The sequence below is a fragment of the Phyllostomus discolor genome, chromosome 6, assembly GCF_004126475.2.
Source record: "Phyllostomus discolor isolate MPI-MPIP mPhyDis1 chromosome 6, mPhyDis1.pri.v3, whole genome shotgun sequence".
In the NCBI taxonomy this organism is placed as follows: Eukaryota; Metazoa; Chordata; class Mammalia; order Chiroptera; family Phyllostomidae; genus Phyllostomus; species Phyllostomus discolor.
The window spans coordinates 136,080,177-136,098,133 of NC_040908.2; the positions used below are offsets into that span (position 1 = coordinate 136,080,177).

General features: G+C 38.2%; 1 protein-coding gene across 5 annotated transcripts in view; it reads right to left on the reverse strand.

Annotated features, from left to right (window-relative positions):
* The window catches only part of UEVLD (UEV and lactate/malate dehyrogenase domains), a 48,987-nt gene that overhangs the window by 9,406 nt on the left and 21,624 nt on the right, over nucleotides 1–17,957 (reverse strand). For all 5 annotated transcript variants that reach the window (XR_004903936.1, XM_036029123.1, XM_028517579.2 and 2 more), the window contains 4 exons: nucleotides 17,107–17,225; nucleotides 13,440–13,542; nucleotides 3,316–3,486; nucleotides 2,154–2,327 (listed from right to left, as the gene is read on the reverse strand). Coding sequence is in view for 4 of the 5 variants with exons in the window: in XM_036029123.1 (XP_035885016.1) it covers nucleotides 2,154–2,327; nucleotides 3,316–3,486; nucleotides 13,440–13,542; nucleotides 17,107–17,225 (567 nt within the window). In the remaining variant the exon portion in view is untranslated. The remainder of the gene's footprint in view (nucleotides 1–2,153; nucleotides 2,328–3,315; nucleotides 3,487–13,439; nucleotides 13,543–17,106; nucleotides 17,226–17,957) is intronic.

Sequence of the window (17,957 nt, forward strand, 5' to 3'; positions counted from 1 at the left end):
TTTACATATTTTTACATGTGTCGAATATTACATATTATACTTAGTAACCCCAATTCACATGCACCTACAGCCCTCTATTCTAGTTCCCATTCTCAGGACAGAATTACCACATCCTTCCTTGTGCTTTCATCCTTCTTCCCTTGGACCTGTCTCTAATCTGCCTAAAGACAGCACTGGGTTCTTATTCATCAAAATAGCTCTAATAGCAGCCAACACAGTGTTGTAGATTTAGTTATTGTCACATCAGCCTTTATTTTCTCTGTACAATTTGTGATATTAATGCAACCATATTGTGAAATGTTCTAACTCACTTGAAAATTGTCACTTATTTGGGGGATTGGTTAAATAAATTTTGGTATATCCAGTAGTTAAAAAGAATGACATATATATACATACATACATGTATATGTATACATATATATATATATAGCAATCATTTTCGAGTCATAGCAATAAGTAATAGAGCAAGGTAAAGAATAACATATGATGTAAATTTCATACATGCACCTGTCTATTCACAAAACATTTCTCTAAGATTACATCAGAAACAGGTAACCGTGATTGCTTTGAGAGAAAGGGAACTGGGTGTCTGGCACAGAAGAGACATTTTTTCACTGTATATCTTTTTGTATGATTTAATTTTTTTACAATGTGAACGTATGACTTTTTCAACTAGAAGAACAGCTTAATAACTTACACTTTTAATAAGGAGAAGGTGCACATACAACAAAATTCAAACTGGATCAGGATAGACAGCAGTTTCACAAAAGAATAAACATCATGAGACAATAAATGGTTAATCACCATGTAGCTAACAATAACTTTAAGCTGCAAGGAATGAAAAAAATCACTGTGGAGTTGATGTGATCAGGAAAAACTTCAGAGTGTAAATAAGGGGGTCCTGATAGAGAGCTTGAAGGATGAGGTTTAAAAACGCTGCAAGGGAGGGAGAAAGGATTATGGAGGAGGGAAATGCGGTGAGCTAGGGTCCCTGTGGCTGAAGCAAAGTTCTGGGTTGGGGCTAGGAAGCATGGGACCTGGGTTTTAGTCCTTCTTTGACTGGCAAAGCTACAGGCTCCCCAGGAGCCTCTACTCTTACCATCCTGCACCCACTTCTGGCTCCCTAAAACAAAGTATAATTGATGATCCCTTGGGTCCCTACCAGCTCTTCAATGACATGACTACCTCCATATCTGTAATTGGGAAAGAAAATCAGGGCTATATTTTGGGACTCCTTGAATGCCAAGCAAAGGAATTTAATGGTTTGGTCAGAAGAAGCCAGTGAAATTTTTTGAAAAGAGGAATATGATTTAGGAAGATTGAATTAATATTTGAAAGCATATAGTAAACACTGTGTAAGTTTTGGCTAGTATCATTATTAATTTGATCGACTAGGGGGCAACGAGAAAACTAACTGGGAGATTTGCAATAATCAGACAAGCCAAAGATTGACATGGACCAGAACTCGAATAGAGTAGCAAGTAAAATTCAGGTCTCAGGTTTGTTTAAACCCCTAAACATCCATTACTCAATGCATCTGCTCCAAGTTCTTGTTCACTACCCTTATCAAGGGTCCTACTGATTAGTGGTTAATCTCAGGGGGCATTTTGAACCTGAAGAGTATTTCTGCTTGAATTACATTGTCAGGTTTTGTAAAGATTTATTCTATAGCCTGACTCTGGCAGTGAACTTTCTAGGTAACCAGCACAGATTTAATGCAGATTTAAAATACTTTTGTATTTCATTAAAATAATTTTCTTAAAAACTACACAAATACTACATATCCATAATGACAAAATTAGGAAACACAGAAAAATATAAATTTTTAAAAATTACCTCTAACCCAGTCTTAAACAGCTGTTAACATTTGACATCAAAGCATATAGAAAGCTTTAAATTTTAAGAAAGTTTTGAGGAAATACAAAACCTGACGAAGGAGTCTTGCCTAATTATAAATGTACAGAAGAGTAAATATAGTTAGAATAACAAGTTTGAGGTCTCGATTGACGACACAGGGCATGTAATAAAGAAGGCACTCAAATGTGGAACAAAAACCAACTAAACTCCATGATTCTTGAGTCCCCAGATGTGTCTGAATATTATGGCTGTTAGTGACAGGTTATCAATAGAACTAACAAAAACGTATTTCTTACCTTTGTCTTCTCCCTGCTCACCAATAACCCATACTGGTTTTCCTGATGTTTGTGCCTTCAAAACATTTGTAATAATATACTGTAATCTCTGTGAATCCAGATTGCATCCAGTTCCAATCACTCGAGTTGCAGGAAATGCACTCAGCTTCCATGTCACATAGGTCATGACCTCCACTAAATATTGCACACAAGAGGAACATGTAAAGATTTTTAAAAATATACTTCTAGCTTAGTTCATAAACAAATATTTATTATTTTACTAAGTATATTAGAACTTGTATGCACTCTTCTTGGGTCCTAAATGCACTATAAGGCATAATGTACTTTTAATGTATATTAAAAACATGAATGAGGTTCCAGCATGATTTAACATAACTCTGCTGTTAAATAGAAATTGTTGAGTGGAAAATAATTTCCTAGAATCATTAAGCAAGAAGGATAAAATCCGGGTACAGAAAACCAGAAGATAATTTTTTTCCACTGGTCAAGTTCTCTTTAACATCTATCTTAGGCTAAGTTTCTATCTTTAAATTAAAATATTGACTCACATACCACCACTATGCAGTATAGGGACAAAAACACAACTGCTTTCTTCTTACATGCCAAAGGATGTAAGGAATTAAAGAGATCAGTGTCCCTCAACCAATTACTATAGGAAAACAAGTGAATGCATACCATACTCTTATATTGAGAACATTAAAAAAATGTGATCACCAATTTGAGTCCAGTACCACACCTAATTCTTTGAAAATATTTATTTTTTAGATAAAACACTTTAAACAATTTAAAATACAAAATGTTAAAAATCGGCATGCTCACTAACATTTTACGATGCTTCAGAATTAACAAAAGATCTTTCACTTAAGTCACTGCATTCTTCTCTTGGGAGTTTATTTTCTCACTGAAGAAAGCATGGCTAACAACCTGGAACATAGTAATAGTAGTACTACATTAAAAATTGTGATTTGTAACCTTTTAGTTAATGCCAGCCATAAGAAGTCACTGGACGACAGGATATGGAAATACTATACTGTTCCTTGTAAGAGCAATTTAACCGAATACCCTAGTCGTCCCTTTATAATCTAGTTTTATGACTTTTATCAGTAATGGCAATTCTACTGATGCACTGGACCATCAAATGCATTTAAAATGAAACCTTTACCTGGCTGAGATGCAACAAGCAGGACACTGTTTGGACTATAATGTCCCAGAGCTGGGACAAGGGCTCTGAACATATCCACATTTCTCTGCACCACATCAAGGTAGGACTGAGAATTTCCTAAAGAGTTAACTGTGAAGATGACCACCTTGGAATGAGCAGAGGCAGAGGGATCTAAATGAATAAAAAGAAACAGCCTGAGGTCAAGATAGAGGCTTTTTGTTTGCTTGCTTGTTTTTATAGAGGGAGGGGAAGGGAGAGAGATTGAGAGGGAGAAAAACACCGATATATGAGAGACATTGTTGGGAACCGCCCTGCCTCGTATCAGAAGCTATAACCCCCACCAAGGCTAAGGCTGAGGGAACGACCTTGGACCATAAGCCACCAAGGAGACAAAAGCTTATCTCCCTGGCAGGAGCACCACTTCTGCTCCTTTTACTTCACCCTGCCTGGCCCCAGTGCTTGGTCAGTTAGCTGATGACGGGTAAGATCCCCCAAGCGGGGAACGATCTAAGACAGACATGATCACGTGGGAGGCCCCCAAGGAAGGATTTCAGGGGCTACAGCAAAAGGGGGTAATTGACCCTTGCCCCTCGGCTTTGACATAGCCTGAGTCCTCATTGTCTGTGAGAGAATCTCCTAATCTCTTGGCTGCCCTACTTCCCTTGTTCCACCTAAGCCTGAAACAATGACTGAGGGTGGTGCAGCCCTGTGCTGGAAAGGGCGGGTTCCTGGGTGATCAGGCCTAAGAAAGAGTATGTAAAGTCCTGTGAAACCTGCTTTGTTTAGAATGCTCTTAATTAACTGATAAGGGTCCAAGGAAGAAGTAAGTTTGTTCCTCAAAAGTTTTACGGCTCTTTAGCTATCTGACCCTGACTCAAAATAGGCCCTCAGAGTTCCTTGTTATTTGATCCTCACTTCCTAGCAATGAGTAATGAGCTTTACCTGAATTCCTGTGTAAATGAACCCAGTAAAAGCCATTAAGGAAAAGGCTCTTGGTCCTTCTCCTGTGAGAGATTGGCGACCTTTCCTCCCCAAGCAGATTATGTCTTGGTAGGCTTATTCTCATCCATGGCGGACAGGGGGTGGGGGGGGGCTCTGTGGACAAAGCTCCCCAACAAGACATCAATTGGTTGCCACTCACATGCCCCCAACCAGAGACCTGGCCTGCAATCGAACCAGTGACTTTTCGATTCACAAGCTGGCATTCAATCCACTGAGCCATATCATCCAGGGCTCAAGATATAGGTTTTATTCAAGTTCAAGTTCATAAGAAGGTTTTTCTTTTCTTCAAGTAGAGAGCTGTTAGGCATACTTGACCCCAGTTAATCTTATCTCCATAGGAAGGATACCTAGTGCTGAGGTTTGCCATCAGAAGGAGAATTAAGAGCAAGAGTGTATCCCAAAGCGGGAAAGAGAGCAATAAAAATAAACCAAATAAATTACAGGATCCAGAACCCACAAAAGGAATTTGTTTTGATGCAATTCACAATTTTATTAGGGAAAATAAATAATATACTAAGGCAAAATGAACTTACAATCAATTATATCACTCATTTCTAAACTCTGAGCTCAGGAGTCCTAGAGTTCTTAAACGTGACTCAGAGGCCAGCTGGGAGGCCTGCGAGTAAGTGAGAAAGAGGCCGGTAGGCACGGCTCCAGGCCACTTACTTTAACTTCAAGCAGAGTAGTTCTGCTCACATCTGTTTTATTTATTGAGGATTCTACTCCAAAGAGGAAAAAGGGGGTTTGAATAATCTTTAAATCAAGATAAAAGGTCTTGGCTTACACTTTTTACTGACTTTCTTTTACTAAAGCCCACTATCCTTGGTTTTGGGTTCTTCTTTCAATGGGACGTAATGCATAAGCAACTGTTAGGACTTCGGAAAAGCTGTTTCCTGGGGCTTCCTGCCACGATCCTCAAACGTACATGTGCTATTTTACAGCATTACTCTCTGTCTTACAGTAAGTACATGTCAAATCAGTAGCCAGACATTGTCAACATCAGAAACAACAGAACTATAAGAAGGCAAGTAGAAGGCATCAGTTCAACCTTTGTAAATGAATATTAGCATCCCAGGGAGACAACGAGTAGATGCCAGGGTTTACAGTCTTAATTAAGCCTCTAAGGCCATCTTCCTAAACAAGTTTCAGAAGGAAACACATGTGCACTGTGTCCCCTGGGAAATGCACCACCCAATTTCAGTTCTTAACCTCACATAATTGTGGCATGGTAGCTCTGAAAACTGACTCATGGATTTTAATTACGGTTCTTCATGAGCCCTCTTAAGCAATTCCTGTGTTGTAGAGCTCAGAATAGGATCTGGTGATGAGTCAAAATCTCAAGAATTGGAAGACAGCAGAACTGGAAGTTAAGACTTCCATACCAATTTCATGTGCCAGGTAATGTTCCAAGAGCCTTCCATACATTGACTCATTCAATCTAAGAGACAACACACTATAGGGTCAACATCATCTGCATCTGACAGAGAATTATGTAACTTGTACAAAGTCGTAGACCTAGTAAGTAGCAGAGCCAGAATTTCAAGCCCAGGCAGCCTGGCTTCAGAGTGTGCTTAACCCTCATAAAGTAAAGGAAATTGACACCTGGAAAAATTAGGTGGCTTGTCCATATTATTAAATACCAGTGAGTGGTTCAACTTCTGACCCTATAATTTGGCCCAATCTACCTTGCCAGGATCATTTCTTTTCTTTTCCCCTTCTAGCTTCTTCTGCTTTGAATGATGAAAATGCCTTTATCCTCAGGTTTGATTTATGAGTAAACAGAGTAGAAGCTTTCTAATATTTCAAAGTGCAAGAAAGGCATCCTACTCCATACTATTTCCTCTCAAGCTCCCAATTTCTTTATTTTTTTTAGCTTCACCTGAGGACATGCTTATTGATTTTAGAGAGAGGAAGGTATAAACATCAATCTGTTGCTGCGCACGCCTCAGCCGGTGACTGAACCTGCAACTGAGGAATATGCCCTGACCAAGAATTGAACCCTCAACCTTTTTCAGTTTGTGGGACGACACTCCAACCACCTGAGCCACACTGACCAGGGAGCTCCCAAGTTCCTTCATTTCTCCACAGGCCTGCAGTGATGCCAGGCATCTGTAATTTAAAAAAGCATATCAGGAGATTGTGACACAAGTTATCAATCCATAAACCATGTTTTAAGAATCGCTGGCACGCTGGCCTGGTGGCTCCGTTGGGAGTGTCATCCCGTACACTAAAAAGGTCGAGGGTTTGATCCCCAGTTGGGTGTGTCGGGGCGCATGTGGGAAGCAACTAATCCATGGTTCTCTCTCACATCAATGTTTTCTCCCCACACACACGATCTTCTTCTCACTCTAGAAAAAATCAATAAAAACCTTTTTTATCCTTACCTTGGGTAAAGATAAAAAAAAAAGAACTGTCTATTGAGCAAATTTTACTTAGCTCCATTCATCAGCAAGAACTCACTTTTAAATGTACAACTATCAAACACTTTTTCTCCATGCACACACATGCATATACCTGCACAACAAACATTTATGCTTGTATATGCAGAGAGTATTCTGGAGTAAAACATAAGAAATTGCTAACAAACATATGTTTGAAACCCTGGCTCAGCCGCTTACTGACTCTGTGACCTAAGCCACAATCTCTCCGAGCCATCTACAAAATAAACTATGCGAAGTAATAAAGTGCGAATATACGTACAGTATCTAACACATGTTATTGATACTCTAAAATAATGGCAGCTATTATTATTAAGGAATGGGAGATAAGCATAATAATGTATTCAGCCAGAAAATGACATGATAAAAATAATATCATAGGAGAATTAGTCTATTAGCTATGTTTAAGATCAAATAAAAGTAATAGAAAGAAAACAAGAACCCTCATACACTGTTGGTGAGAGCATAAATAGGCACAACTTAGTAATGCAAATTTAAAAAACACGTACCTTTTGACCCAGTGATTCTACTTTACCCCATTAGTTAGAGAAGTACACGAAGATCTGTGCATTACAATGTTCTCTGAAGCATTTTTGTAATCACAAAAATACAAATGTCTACCAATAAGAGACAGACATCCATATAAAGCTGTTCAAAGACATAGAGCTATTTAGATCTATATATGCTATTATAATGATCTTGAAAAGGATACTATTAATTGACCGATAACTTAAACACAGAATTGCACCTGGCCTAGCAATTCTACCTGTGGGTATATACCTAAAAGAACTGAAAACAGGTGTTCAGCCAAAAAATTATACATGAATGTTCAACTCAGAACTTTTCATAATAGCAGGATTCAATCCGAATGTCCATCAACTGATAAATGGATAAATAAAATGTTATATGTCCACACCATAGAGTATTATTTAGCCATAGAAAGTAATGATGTACTGATACATGCTAAGTATGAATGAGCCTTGGAAACTTTATGCTGGGTGAAAGAACCAGACACAAATTACCACCAATGCCGCACGACGGTGATAGTGTCTTTCTCTGTCTGACTTATTTCACTCAGCACAAGGCCCTCTAGGTCCATCCATGTTGCTAACGGAACCACAAATCTGCAGAAATAATTTATTTACCCAGTTGGACTACTTTTAAGGATCTTTGCAGTGCATCTTTTTTATAAAATGTATTTCAGTGCAAAAAGAAATGTCACCACAGTGAACTTTGTGTTATATGCTTTTTAGTATGGGTTTAAAGAAGGGGGATACAGGAAGCTAATCAACAAAACAAACAAGCAAGCAAAATATAACCAAAGACTGAAATTGAGAACAGGCTGACAGTGACCAGAGGGGAGAGGGAAGGGAATTTCAGGGGAAAAGGGGAAGGGTTTGCAGGAACAAGTATAAAGGTCACATGGACAAAAACAAGGCAGGGGTGGAAATGGGACGGAGGTGGGGAGGGCTAGGGGGATGGGCTGGGATGGGGTAAAAGGCAGAAAACTGTACTTGAACAACAATTAAAATAAAATTAAATTAAAAATTGATATAAAAAAAGAAGGGCAATAAAAGTATTAAGTTCAAAAACAAATGCAAAACCAGTTTTCCTAGTCTGACTCCTGAAATAACTACTTTTAACACTTCCTTTGAATTTCTCCAAATTTAGTCTATGCATACAAAAGCCTAACTGTTTGTGTGTATTTATACCAGGTGTGGCAAAAATAGGTTTACACTTGTTCATATGAAAACTAATACAATAATAAACAAATAATGATACACGAGTAAGCCGTGTTTTGTGTACTTACAAATGTAAACCTACTTTCGCCCCAACCTGTATAGTATATTTGCATGCTCACGTGTACATACTGGGTTGGCCAAAAGATACATTTTTCGTTTTCATCAATAACTTTATTGAACAATATATTCACCCTTTTGTTCTAGTATCTTCTGCCACCCTTCAAGCAACTTCATCATTCCATCTTCCCAAAACTCTTCATCTGTGTCATCACTAAAAGTCCACTGTGCTGTCCACTGTGCCGCAAAGCCCGCTTCTTTATCTTTCTGAGTGAGGTGCTGTTCTAGGTGCCTTTTGCAGTCTTCCAGGGAATTTAACTTTTTTCTATTAATAGAATTTTGTAAAGATGGGAATAAATGGAAATGCGAAGGTGCAATGTCTGGTGAATATGGCAGATAAATCAGAACTTCCCAGCCAAGCTGGAACAGTTTTTGCCTGGTCATCCAAGGAATATGCAGTCTTGCGTTATCCTGATGAAATACTATGCATTTTGTGTTGACTAATTCTAGATGCTTTTCGTCAAGTGCTGCTTTCAGTGGGTCTAACTGGGAGCAGTATTAGTTGGAATTAATTGTTTGGTTTTCTGGAAGGAGCTCATAATAGAGGGCACCCTTCCAATCCCACCATATACACAACATCAGCTTTTTTGGATGAAGACTGGCCTTTGGTGTGGTTAGTGGTGGTTCGTATTACATGCCTCACGATCTCTTCTATTGCACATTATTGTAAACTATCCACTTTTCATCGCCCACCACAATTTGTTTAAAAAACAGAACATTTTCATTATGTTTAAGTAGAGAATCGCATGCAGAAATACAGCCAAGAAGGTTTTTCTCCCCCACTTAACTTATGTGGAATCCAAACATCAAAGCGATTAATAAGTTATATTATATATGTAAGCGGGTGCAAATGATTTTCAATGCTTGATTTCGGTATTTTGAATATGTCAGCTATCTCCTGCATGGTATAACGTTGAGTGCTCTCAAGTAATGTCTCTATTTGATCACTATCAACTTCAAGTGGTCTACCTGACTGTGGAGCATCGTCTAGTGAGAAATCTCTAGCACAAAACTTCGCAAACCATTTTTGACACATTTGATCAGTCACAGCACCTTCTCCATACACTGAACAAATCTTTTTTTGTGTGTTTCAGTGCCTTTTTACCTTTCTTGAAATAATAAATCATAATATGCCAAATATGTTGCTTATTTTCTTCCATCTTCAGTATTAAAATGGCTACACAAAAATTCACCAACTTTGATAAGTTTTTTTTTTAATTGTATGCTGATATGAGAGCTGTCGCAATACAATCTAACCAAATTGTTTCTAATGAAGTTAAGTCAAGTAAGCGCTCCTAGAGCCATCTTATGGAAAAAACCAAATGAACTTTTTGGCCAACCCAATATGTATATCCCTCCCCCAAATGTTTTAGCAGCTATTAAAAAAAAATCTAAATGAAGCAAAGTACAACCTGCGATGATCAGCTGCAATCATCAATACCTGTTATGATGGGACATTACTAAAATTTCCCTTGAGTTCAATTTCCCAAAATTATTACTGCACTTCTCCATATGGTAGAATATATTCATAAAATGTTAGTTAATATTATATTTAAAATTATTTCATGCCATAGGAATTAAATTAAGTATTATCTGGAACGTGCAACCGAAATTAACAAGGACAATATGAAACCTGCCCCAAGACAGTAGACAGTGTGCATTCATTCAACATTCCCTATGTGGTGGCAAGCACCATGACCTACATATCTACTCCAAGGATTCTATTCTTTCAATGACCAGAAACAAGTCACTGATGGTTAATAAGACAGATGAAGAAACAATTTCCATATGTACTAAATGGCTCACAACCTCTAGGGTCTGTGTACTCAACTGTGCCCAAGGGGTGATTTGGAATTGTTACCAGGTCCCTTAAGAACTTCAGTACCTGAAATAACAGGCAGGAGAGAATATCCAGCCCCACCCCCCACCCCCAGGGATCTTCTAGATGAGGGCTATAAAAGGCTCTTTAAAGTAACTATTATTGTACTGTCTCTAGAGAAAGGAAATGAACTCACTGTGCCCTACAGGGATCTAGAGGCTTGCTAGAACTATTTCACCCAATTTTATAAACCAGAAGTATCATTTCAACTTCTCTGACGTTCTGTTGTTCTTAGTACATTTAGGCTTGCAAAGCCATTCTGTCCCAACACGGTATTTGGAAAGTATGGTGAATGGATACAGGGCACCCAAGTAAGGAAACGCAAGGGAAAGTCAAACAACTACATGTTACAACCTGACTTCTGCTGTAACCTGGTTTTGGAAGGTTAAAGTAAACACTTTCTAGTGTTTAGAGTACTTAGAGTAAACACTTTCTAGTTCAATGGTCTTCCAAAATTTTTGATCATGCATCTCTGGTAATAAAATATTTTAAGCCCATATCACCAAATGTAGCATTTACCTACATATTTATGTCTGCATTGATATGTCATATACATGATAAAATATATTGAAACTTTTTTTTTTAAAGATTTTATTTATTTTTTAGAGAGGGAAGGGGGGGAGAGAGAGAGAGAGAGAGAGAGAAAGAAACATCAATGTGCGGTTGCTGGGGGTTATGGCCTGCAACCCAGGAATGTACCCTGGCTGGGAATCGAACCTGGGACACTTTGGTTCCCAGCCCGCGCTCAATCCACTGAGCTACGCCAGCCAGGGTGCCGAAACTTTTAAAAATATGAGATAAATTACTTTTTTACATTACAATTTTATTTATTGACATAAAAGCCCTTTTTGTTATTAAAATTTATTTTAACAATATATTTTTAATGAAAGTAATGCAAATTAGATTTTTTAAAAGATTCTTGGTTTAACACTTTTGCTATATACCAAGGAGTAGGTATTATTCCCACTTTTAAGATCATAAAACTAAACTTTCAGAGATTATATAATCTGACAAATGTCAGAGTTGTAATGTGGCAGACCTAGGATGCAAACCCCATCTTTCTAACTCTAAAACCAGTGTCCGTAACCAATATATTATGAAAAAGCAAGCAACCAGAGAAAATAAATCTATACTAAGATGAGATACACAGAAAGAAACAATTTCCTCATGTCCTAAATGGCCTCACGACTTCTAGGGCTCATGCACCAAACAGTCCCCTAAAGTGATTTGAAAAAGACAAGAATATATCCTTCTGACCAACCTGAATATCATTTGCTTATCTGACTCTGGTTAACATAAACAGTTGTAGACTCTGTAAGACTCTGGTTAAGTCACTTAACTTTTTTTTAATCTTAGTTTCTAAACATGTAAATTCAGGGATTTGGACTAGGTGACCTTTTTTTTTTTTAAGGATTTTTTGGGGAGGGAGACAGACACAGAGAAACATAGGTTTGTTGTTCCACTTATTTACCCATTCATTGGTTCATCCTTGTATGTGCCCTGACCCGGGATCAAACCCGCACCCTTGGCATGTCAGGACCACACTCTAACCCACTGAGCTGGCCTGGACTAGGTGATCTTTAAGGTACTTTCAGCATTAAGATTCTAGTACTCCAGGCAGAGCACAGGTGATTTTTAGGGCAGAAACTGTTACCAGACGGGGCCTATGCCCAGAGTGGGTCTGCCTCAGGCTGGCCTGTAGTATATGGGTTCTTGACTTCATGCAGGAAAGATTTCACAACACAAGTCCAGGTGGTTTTGACCATACATTTATTACAGCCGGGGACAGTGACACAATGGAAGGTCTCAGGGCAGAAGCAACAGGAGACAGCCTACACAGTGCTCTGCTTTGACTCCCTAGAAACATTACAGGAAAGGAGTGAGCCTAGGCGGGGCTGCTGTTAGCTCATGGGGAAGTCAGAGAAAAAGGGGGCCTTGGAGACAGGACCAGGGCATGAGCCTGGGATGAGCTCCAGCTGCCCACTGCCCCCCTGGTTGCAAGTCTTGTGGAGACCCTTGGAGTTTAGGAGGAAGTAAAACTTTCACACCTAAGAAGGGGTATGGGCATGCTGTATAGCAAGTCCATACTTACATCTTTCGTTTTGAGAGTTTTCTCTCTTCTGCAGGTGAGAATCTTAGGGAAGAGTTTCAGCAGAATATGCATCAGCTTTCCAGGTTTGTTTTTAACATGCTGATGTATCAAAATGAGCATATAGGACAGTCTGAGATTATTCTTTGGTTTGCTTCACTGTTTTACTTTTCTCTTGGGTCTGTCTGGCTCTACTCGGGGTTTTGTTATTTGTTCCCCTGACTTTATCCATCCCTGGGTTTGGCTGGCACAAATGGCATGACTGGGTCTCTGTTCTCTATTCCCCAAACCAGAGTCATCCAAGCTGTGTACTGTCTGGGTAGGGAGGAGAGGTAGAGGCCACTTTGCTCTCAAGTGTCCTTGGTTAGGCCCAGGGAAGATAAGGTCTTGCGATTCACCAGCTGGCTGTAAGTTGTTCAACCTGTTTGGCCTTGTTTAATTTTCTTTTCTCGGTTTCCGTATTCCATTTGCTCAGAAATTTTCCAAGCTTTTACAAGGAAAAACAACTCTCTAAGATACAATAATGGTCAATACATGTCATTATAGATCTGTCCTCATCCATAGAAGGTAGAACATCAAGAGTGAATCCTAAGTAAACTACGGACTTTGAATGAGAATGATGTTTCCAGGTAGGTTCACCAATTGTACCACTTAGGTAGGGGATTCCCTACCATTGTTACAATGGGGAAGGCTATGCATGTGTGGGAGCAGGAGGTACATATGGGAAATTTCTGTACCTTCTCCTCGATATGGCTCTGAATCTAAAACTGCTCTAAAAAAAATAAAGTCTATTAAAATTCTAGGACTTAAATACAAGAGTAAATAAGGCATACAAGTTTTAAGCAGAAAAACCAGACCTTTGCTGATCTCCACATTAGGCAGGTTGAAGATATTAAGGTCCATCATCCCTCCCTTCGTCCCTTCTGAGAGGTCTAAGAGGACGAGTCTGTCTGCAAGGCCCTGCACAGTAAGAAACAGAAGAGCATTACACTGGCCATGTCCAGTTACTTGATTTAAATTCATGCAGAAGTGAGGGCTACGAGAGAATACACAGGGCTCATGTGCTCATTATGAAGCAAAAGTAATGCAATAACAATAAAAGGGACATGCAAGCAAGAAATTACTGTGAACTTGAATAACGTGGTCCCTCAGGTGTCACTGAAAACTCGGATCTAGCAGGGCTTACATCAGAAGTCACAGATGGCAGGTTTCCTTTGATGGGACAAGTAATAAAGATGATTTGGTTCATTCAATATGTTTGTTATTGTTATTGAGTTTATGTTTTCATTTTGATGTTAAAATTTACATTCTGAAAGAACTTCGAGTGGTCTTTTTAGTCTCTTTTGGCATCTCATTCCTAGCATGAAAGTGAACACAACTTACCAACATTCTCTTAAAGAAACAAAGGATAACCCTGGCTGCTATGGCTCAGTTGGTTGGAGCATCGTCCCACACAACAAAAGGCTAGGGGTTTGATTCCCAGTCAGGACACATACCTAGGTTGTGGGTTTGATCCCCAGTTGGGGTATGTATGGAGGCAACCAGTTGATGTTTTTCTCTCACTCTCTTTCTCCCTTCCTCTCTCTCTAAAAAAAATCAGTAAGCATATGAAAAAAGAAAAAGGGATAATAGCCAGAAATCTAAAATAAAATCCAGTTATCATGCAGCACTCTGCCCAGAGAGCTCATGGAAGTGATCTCCACCTGCTGGTAGATGGCTCTTTGGGTGCCAGGATGGGCTGGCTGTAAATGACAACATGGGATACCCTAAAAGTCAGATTACCTTTGTGGAAGGTTATGGAAGGTCTTCCAAAGTACTAAGGGATCTAAGGCTCTCTCCTGTCTTAGAGTACAGGAGCAAGAACACCAAGGGATCTACCAGACTATTGGGAAGAAAGTGTAGAAGTTAGGAAAATAACCCAGCAAGACTACTTATTAGCTTTGTAATGCTGGGCAAGTCACTGAACTTGACCTTACTTCATGGGTTGTGAGGATTAATTATGTGACACAGGCTTGGCAGAGAGCAGTCCTCTAAATTATACCTATTAATTGTATTATTGTTAGTCACTTGTAAGAAAAATGCAAAGAAAACTGAATTACCATTTGTCATTTATCAGACATTCAAAGATCCAAAAGTTTAACAACAATAAAAAACAGGTATTTTCACACACTATGGGTATGAGAATAAACTGACATAGAGATACTTTGAAAATTTCTATCAAAATTTTAAAACACAGTAACTCCTTTAATCCATCAATTTCATTTATGCAAATTATCCTACAACTCTATTAGTACGTGTAGGATGCTGATACAAGATGTATAAGTATACAGATATTCAGAAGAATAGAGGGAGCATTTGAAATCTTGAGCCTAGCATATGTCATTGGCTTGGATCAAATAAACTCAGACAAACAAAACAAAACAAAGCCCAAACAACCTAAACGCCCACTGCTAACAACAGTAATAATGAAGCAGTATAATATAGTGGTTTGAAGCAGAGCTTCTCAAGCTAAAGGGTCATATTGAGTAGGTCAGTGAAGCACATGGATCACCAGGGATTTCTTAAATGCAGATTTGCTACTGTAACTCTGGACTGGGGCCTGAGATTATGCACTTCTAGAAAGATCTCAGGTTATGTCAATGCTGCTGGTCTGAAAGCCACACATCGAGTAGGAAGGATCTAGAATATAGATTCTAGAAATAGATTGCCTATCTTCAAATGCTGGCTCCATTTATTAACAGTGTGACTTTGGGCAGTTGGGTAACCTTCCTATATCCTGGTTACCTCATTTGTAAAAGGTCAGTAATGATGGTATCTGAGCAGCAGGGATGCTGTAAAAATGAGTCAGGTGTTTGGATGAGTGCCCGGCACCTGGTTAAGCATTCAGTAAAGGTCAGTTACTGCTGTACTGCCACTAGTACATACTGTTGTCGCTATTATGGCTACTATTGTACTATCTGAGTATTGTTGCTCTACTTGAATATTGTACCTTGTCTTGAAATAGTAATGTTTAAAAGGAAAAATGGGAAAAAATTGCCATCTAGACAGCTCACAAGGAAATACTAACAGTGAGACTCTTCTGACAGCTAAAGAAACATAACTTTAAAGAGCTTTCTGTACTTAACAAAAACAAAGAAAATTGATGAAACTCAGTATTGAGTTAGAGATGTCAAAATTCTGGCTGATGTGCACATTTTTATTAGTAGCATAAATTAGTTCTTCCTTTCTAAAGAGCAGTCCTGCAATATGTAATAAGTGTCATAAAAACCATCCATGCCCTCTGATTTACTAGTATTACTTCTGAGATTATGTACACCCAAAAAAAATTCAGATGAGAAAATAAGCAGCTTGTAAAGCAGTGTTTACAGAAGCATTCTATTGAGTAACAAGAGAACTGAAAACAATTCCAATCCAATTAAGAGGGAATAGTCTATTCAGGTGGAGGGTGGAGGACATGAAATATAAATATGCCAAAGGTTAACAATACTTGTATTGTTCTCAACAGCCAGATTTAAAATTTTCTAGCTCCCTGGATACAATTTAATTATTTGCTGAAGTAGAACCTAGCGCCAAGACATATGTAAGTCTTAAATGGAAGAAATCAGAAAGCAAGGAAAGGGGAAATTTTAGTTGGTAAACAATCAAAGTGTAATAGACTAGAAAATCAAATGATAGGCACCAAATAAATATATAAAGGGACAGCTATTCTATTCTGGACTATATTCCTCAAATGACATAGACGCACTGTTACCAAGATACTGGGCCCTGGAGGGGCATTTGAATCACTCTGGAAGGGGGATTTAAGTGCCTTTCTGAAAATAATTTATACAGAAAATATACAGTAAAAAGGACTTATGAAAAATAAATCTCAAACTATTAATTCAGGAATTACAATCTTAAAGAAAGTAATTATATGAAAAAAAATCACCTTAAAAATTCTATTTAAGAGTTTTAGAAAGAGCTAAAATTAAGTTATTAAATAAGAGTTTCATTAAAGCAGCATGACTCAGCCCTGACTGGTACGGCTCAGTGGGATGGGCATCGTGCTGCAAACCTCAAGTTCTCAGGTTCAATTCCCAGTCAGGGCACGTGCCTGGGTTGTGGGCCAGGTCCCTACTCAGAGGAGTGCAAGAGGCAACCCATCAATGTTTCTCTGGCACACAGACGTTTCTCTCCCCCTCCTTCTCCATCCCTTCCCCTTGCTCTAAAAGTAAATAAGTAAATAAAATATTTTTAAAAATAAGCAGCATGACTCAGAAAATATGACTAAGTCAGGTGAATGCCAAGTTGAGGTTTCCCTTGAATTCGTGTGATAAGCCCATTATTCAGATCACTTTCAAAGCCTATTCCATGACTAACTGAATGAGAGCTTTTGGCTTTTGTCAACTAAGTAAATATATTTTAAGGCAAAAAGAGATTTTCCCAAATGACAAAATTAAGCCATCATTTCTTGTATACTAACCATAAACTACCCCAAAGTGCAGCAATATGATAAATGTATTTATAGCCACCATGCTTACATACCTTTGCTGAGATTGCTAATGTGCAGGCAACTCCTAGTTCTCCACCTCCAACCACGGTAATTTTCTTTACTGTTTTGTTCTCATAATTTGCCCAGTTCTTTGAATTTATGTCTGAGACACCTAGAAAGAAAAAGGTGAATGAACATGACTATTTAAAAATAGTATAAAAAATCTTTTAGCATCTTTTAAAAAAACACACCAAGCTTCAATAACTTGGACAGAACACGTGGTGCTCATCAGTAACAGGCACTCAAAATACTTGCTGAACAAATGAAATGCTAGAACGATAGGAATCTGATATTAAATGTTCTGCTAAATGATATATAAGACATATATAAGACTGAAAAAAAAACCCCAGAATTTTCATAATTCTAAAAAACATTCTGATTCTTACTGTTCTGGTCTAAAATGTAAAAAATATTTAACACTTTACAAAATTTTACAAGCATGGGTATTTTGCTTTATACTCAATGGAAACACTGAGAATTATGGGATTTTCTGGTCCCATACATTGAAATGAGGCAATAAACCAGAAAAACATACAATGAAAATGGTTTAGGATCATTAATACGGGATTGGCAAAAGCAGGTTTACAGCTGTGAGGACACGAAAACAGCTCATTCTTGTATTATTATTTATTACAGTATAATTTGTCTCCTTTATTATTATTATTAATATTATTAGTATTATTATTAGTTTGTATCCTTACTTATGATTTATCTTTTAGGTAATGATGGCTGATAATTTAACTTACTTTTGCCCACCCCTGTATATATCAAGTGATTCTGAACAAAACACAAAATTGTTTCATCTGTCAGTACAGGAGTAATCTTCCACATTTTAAGAAACCAT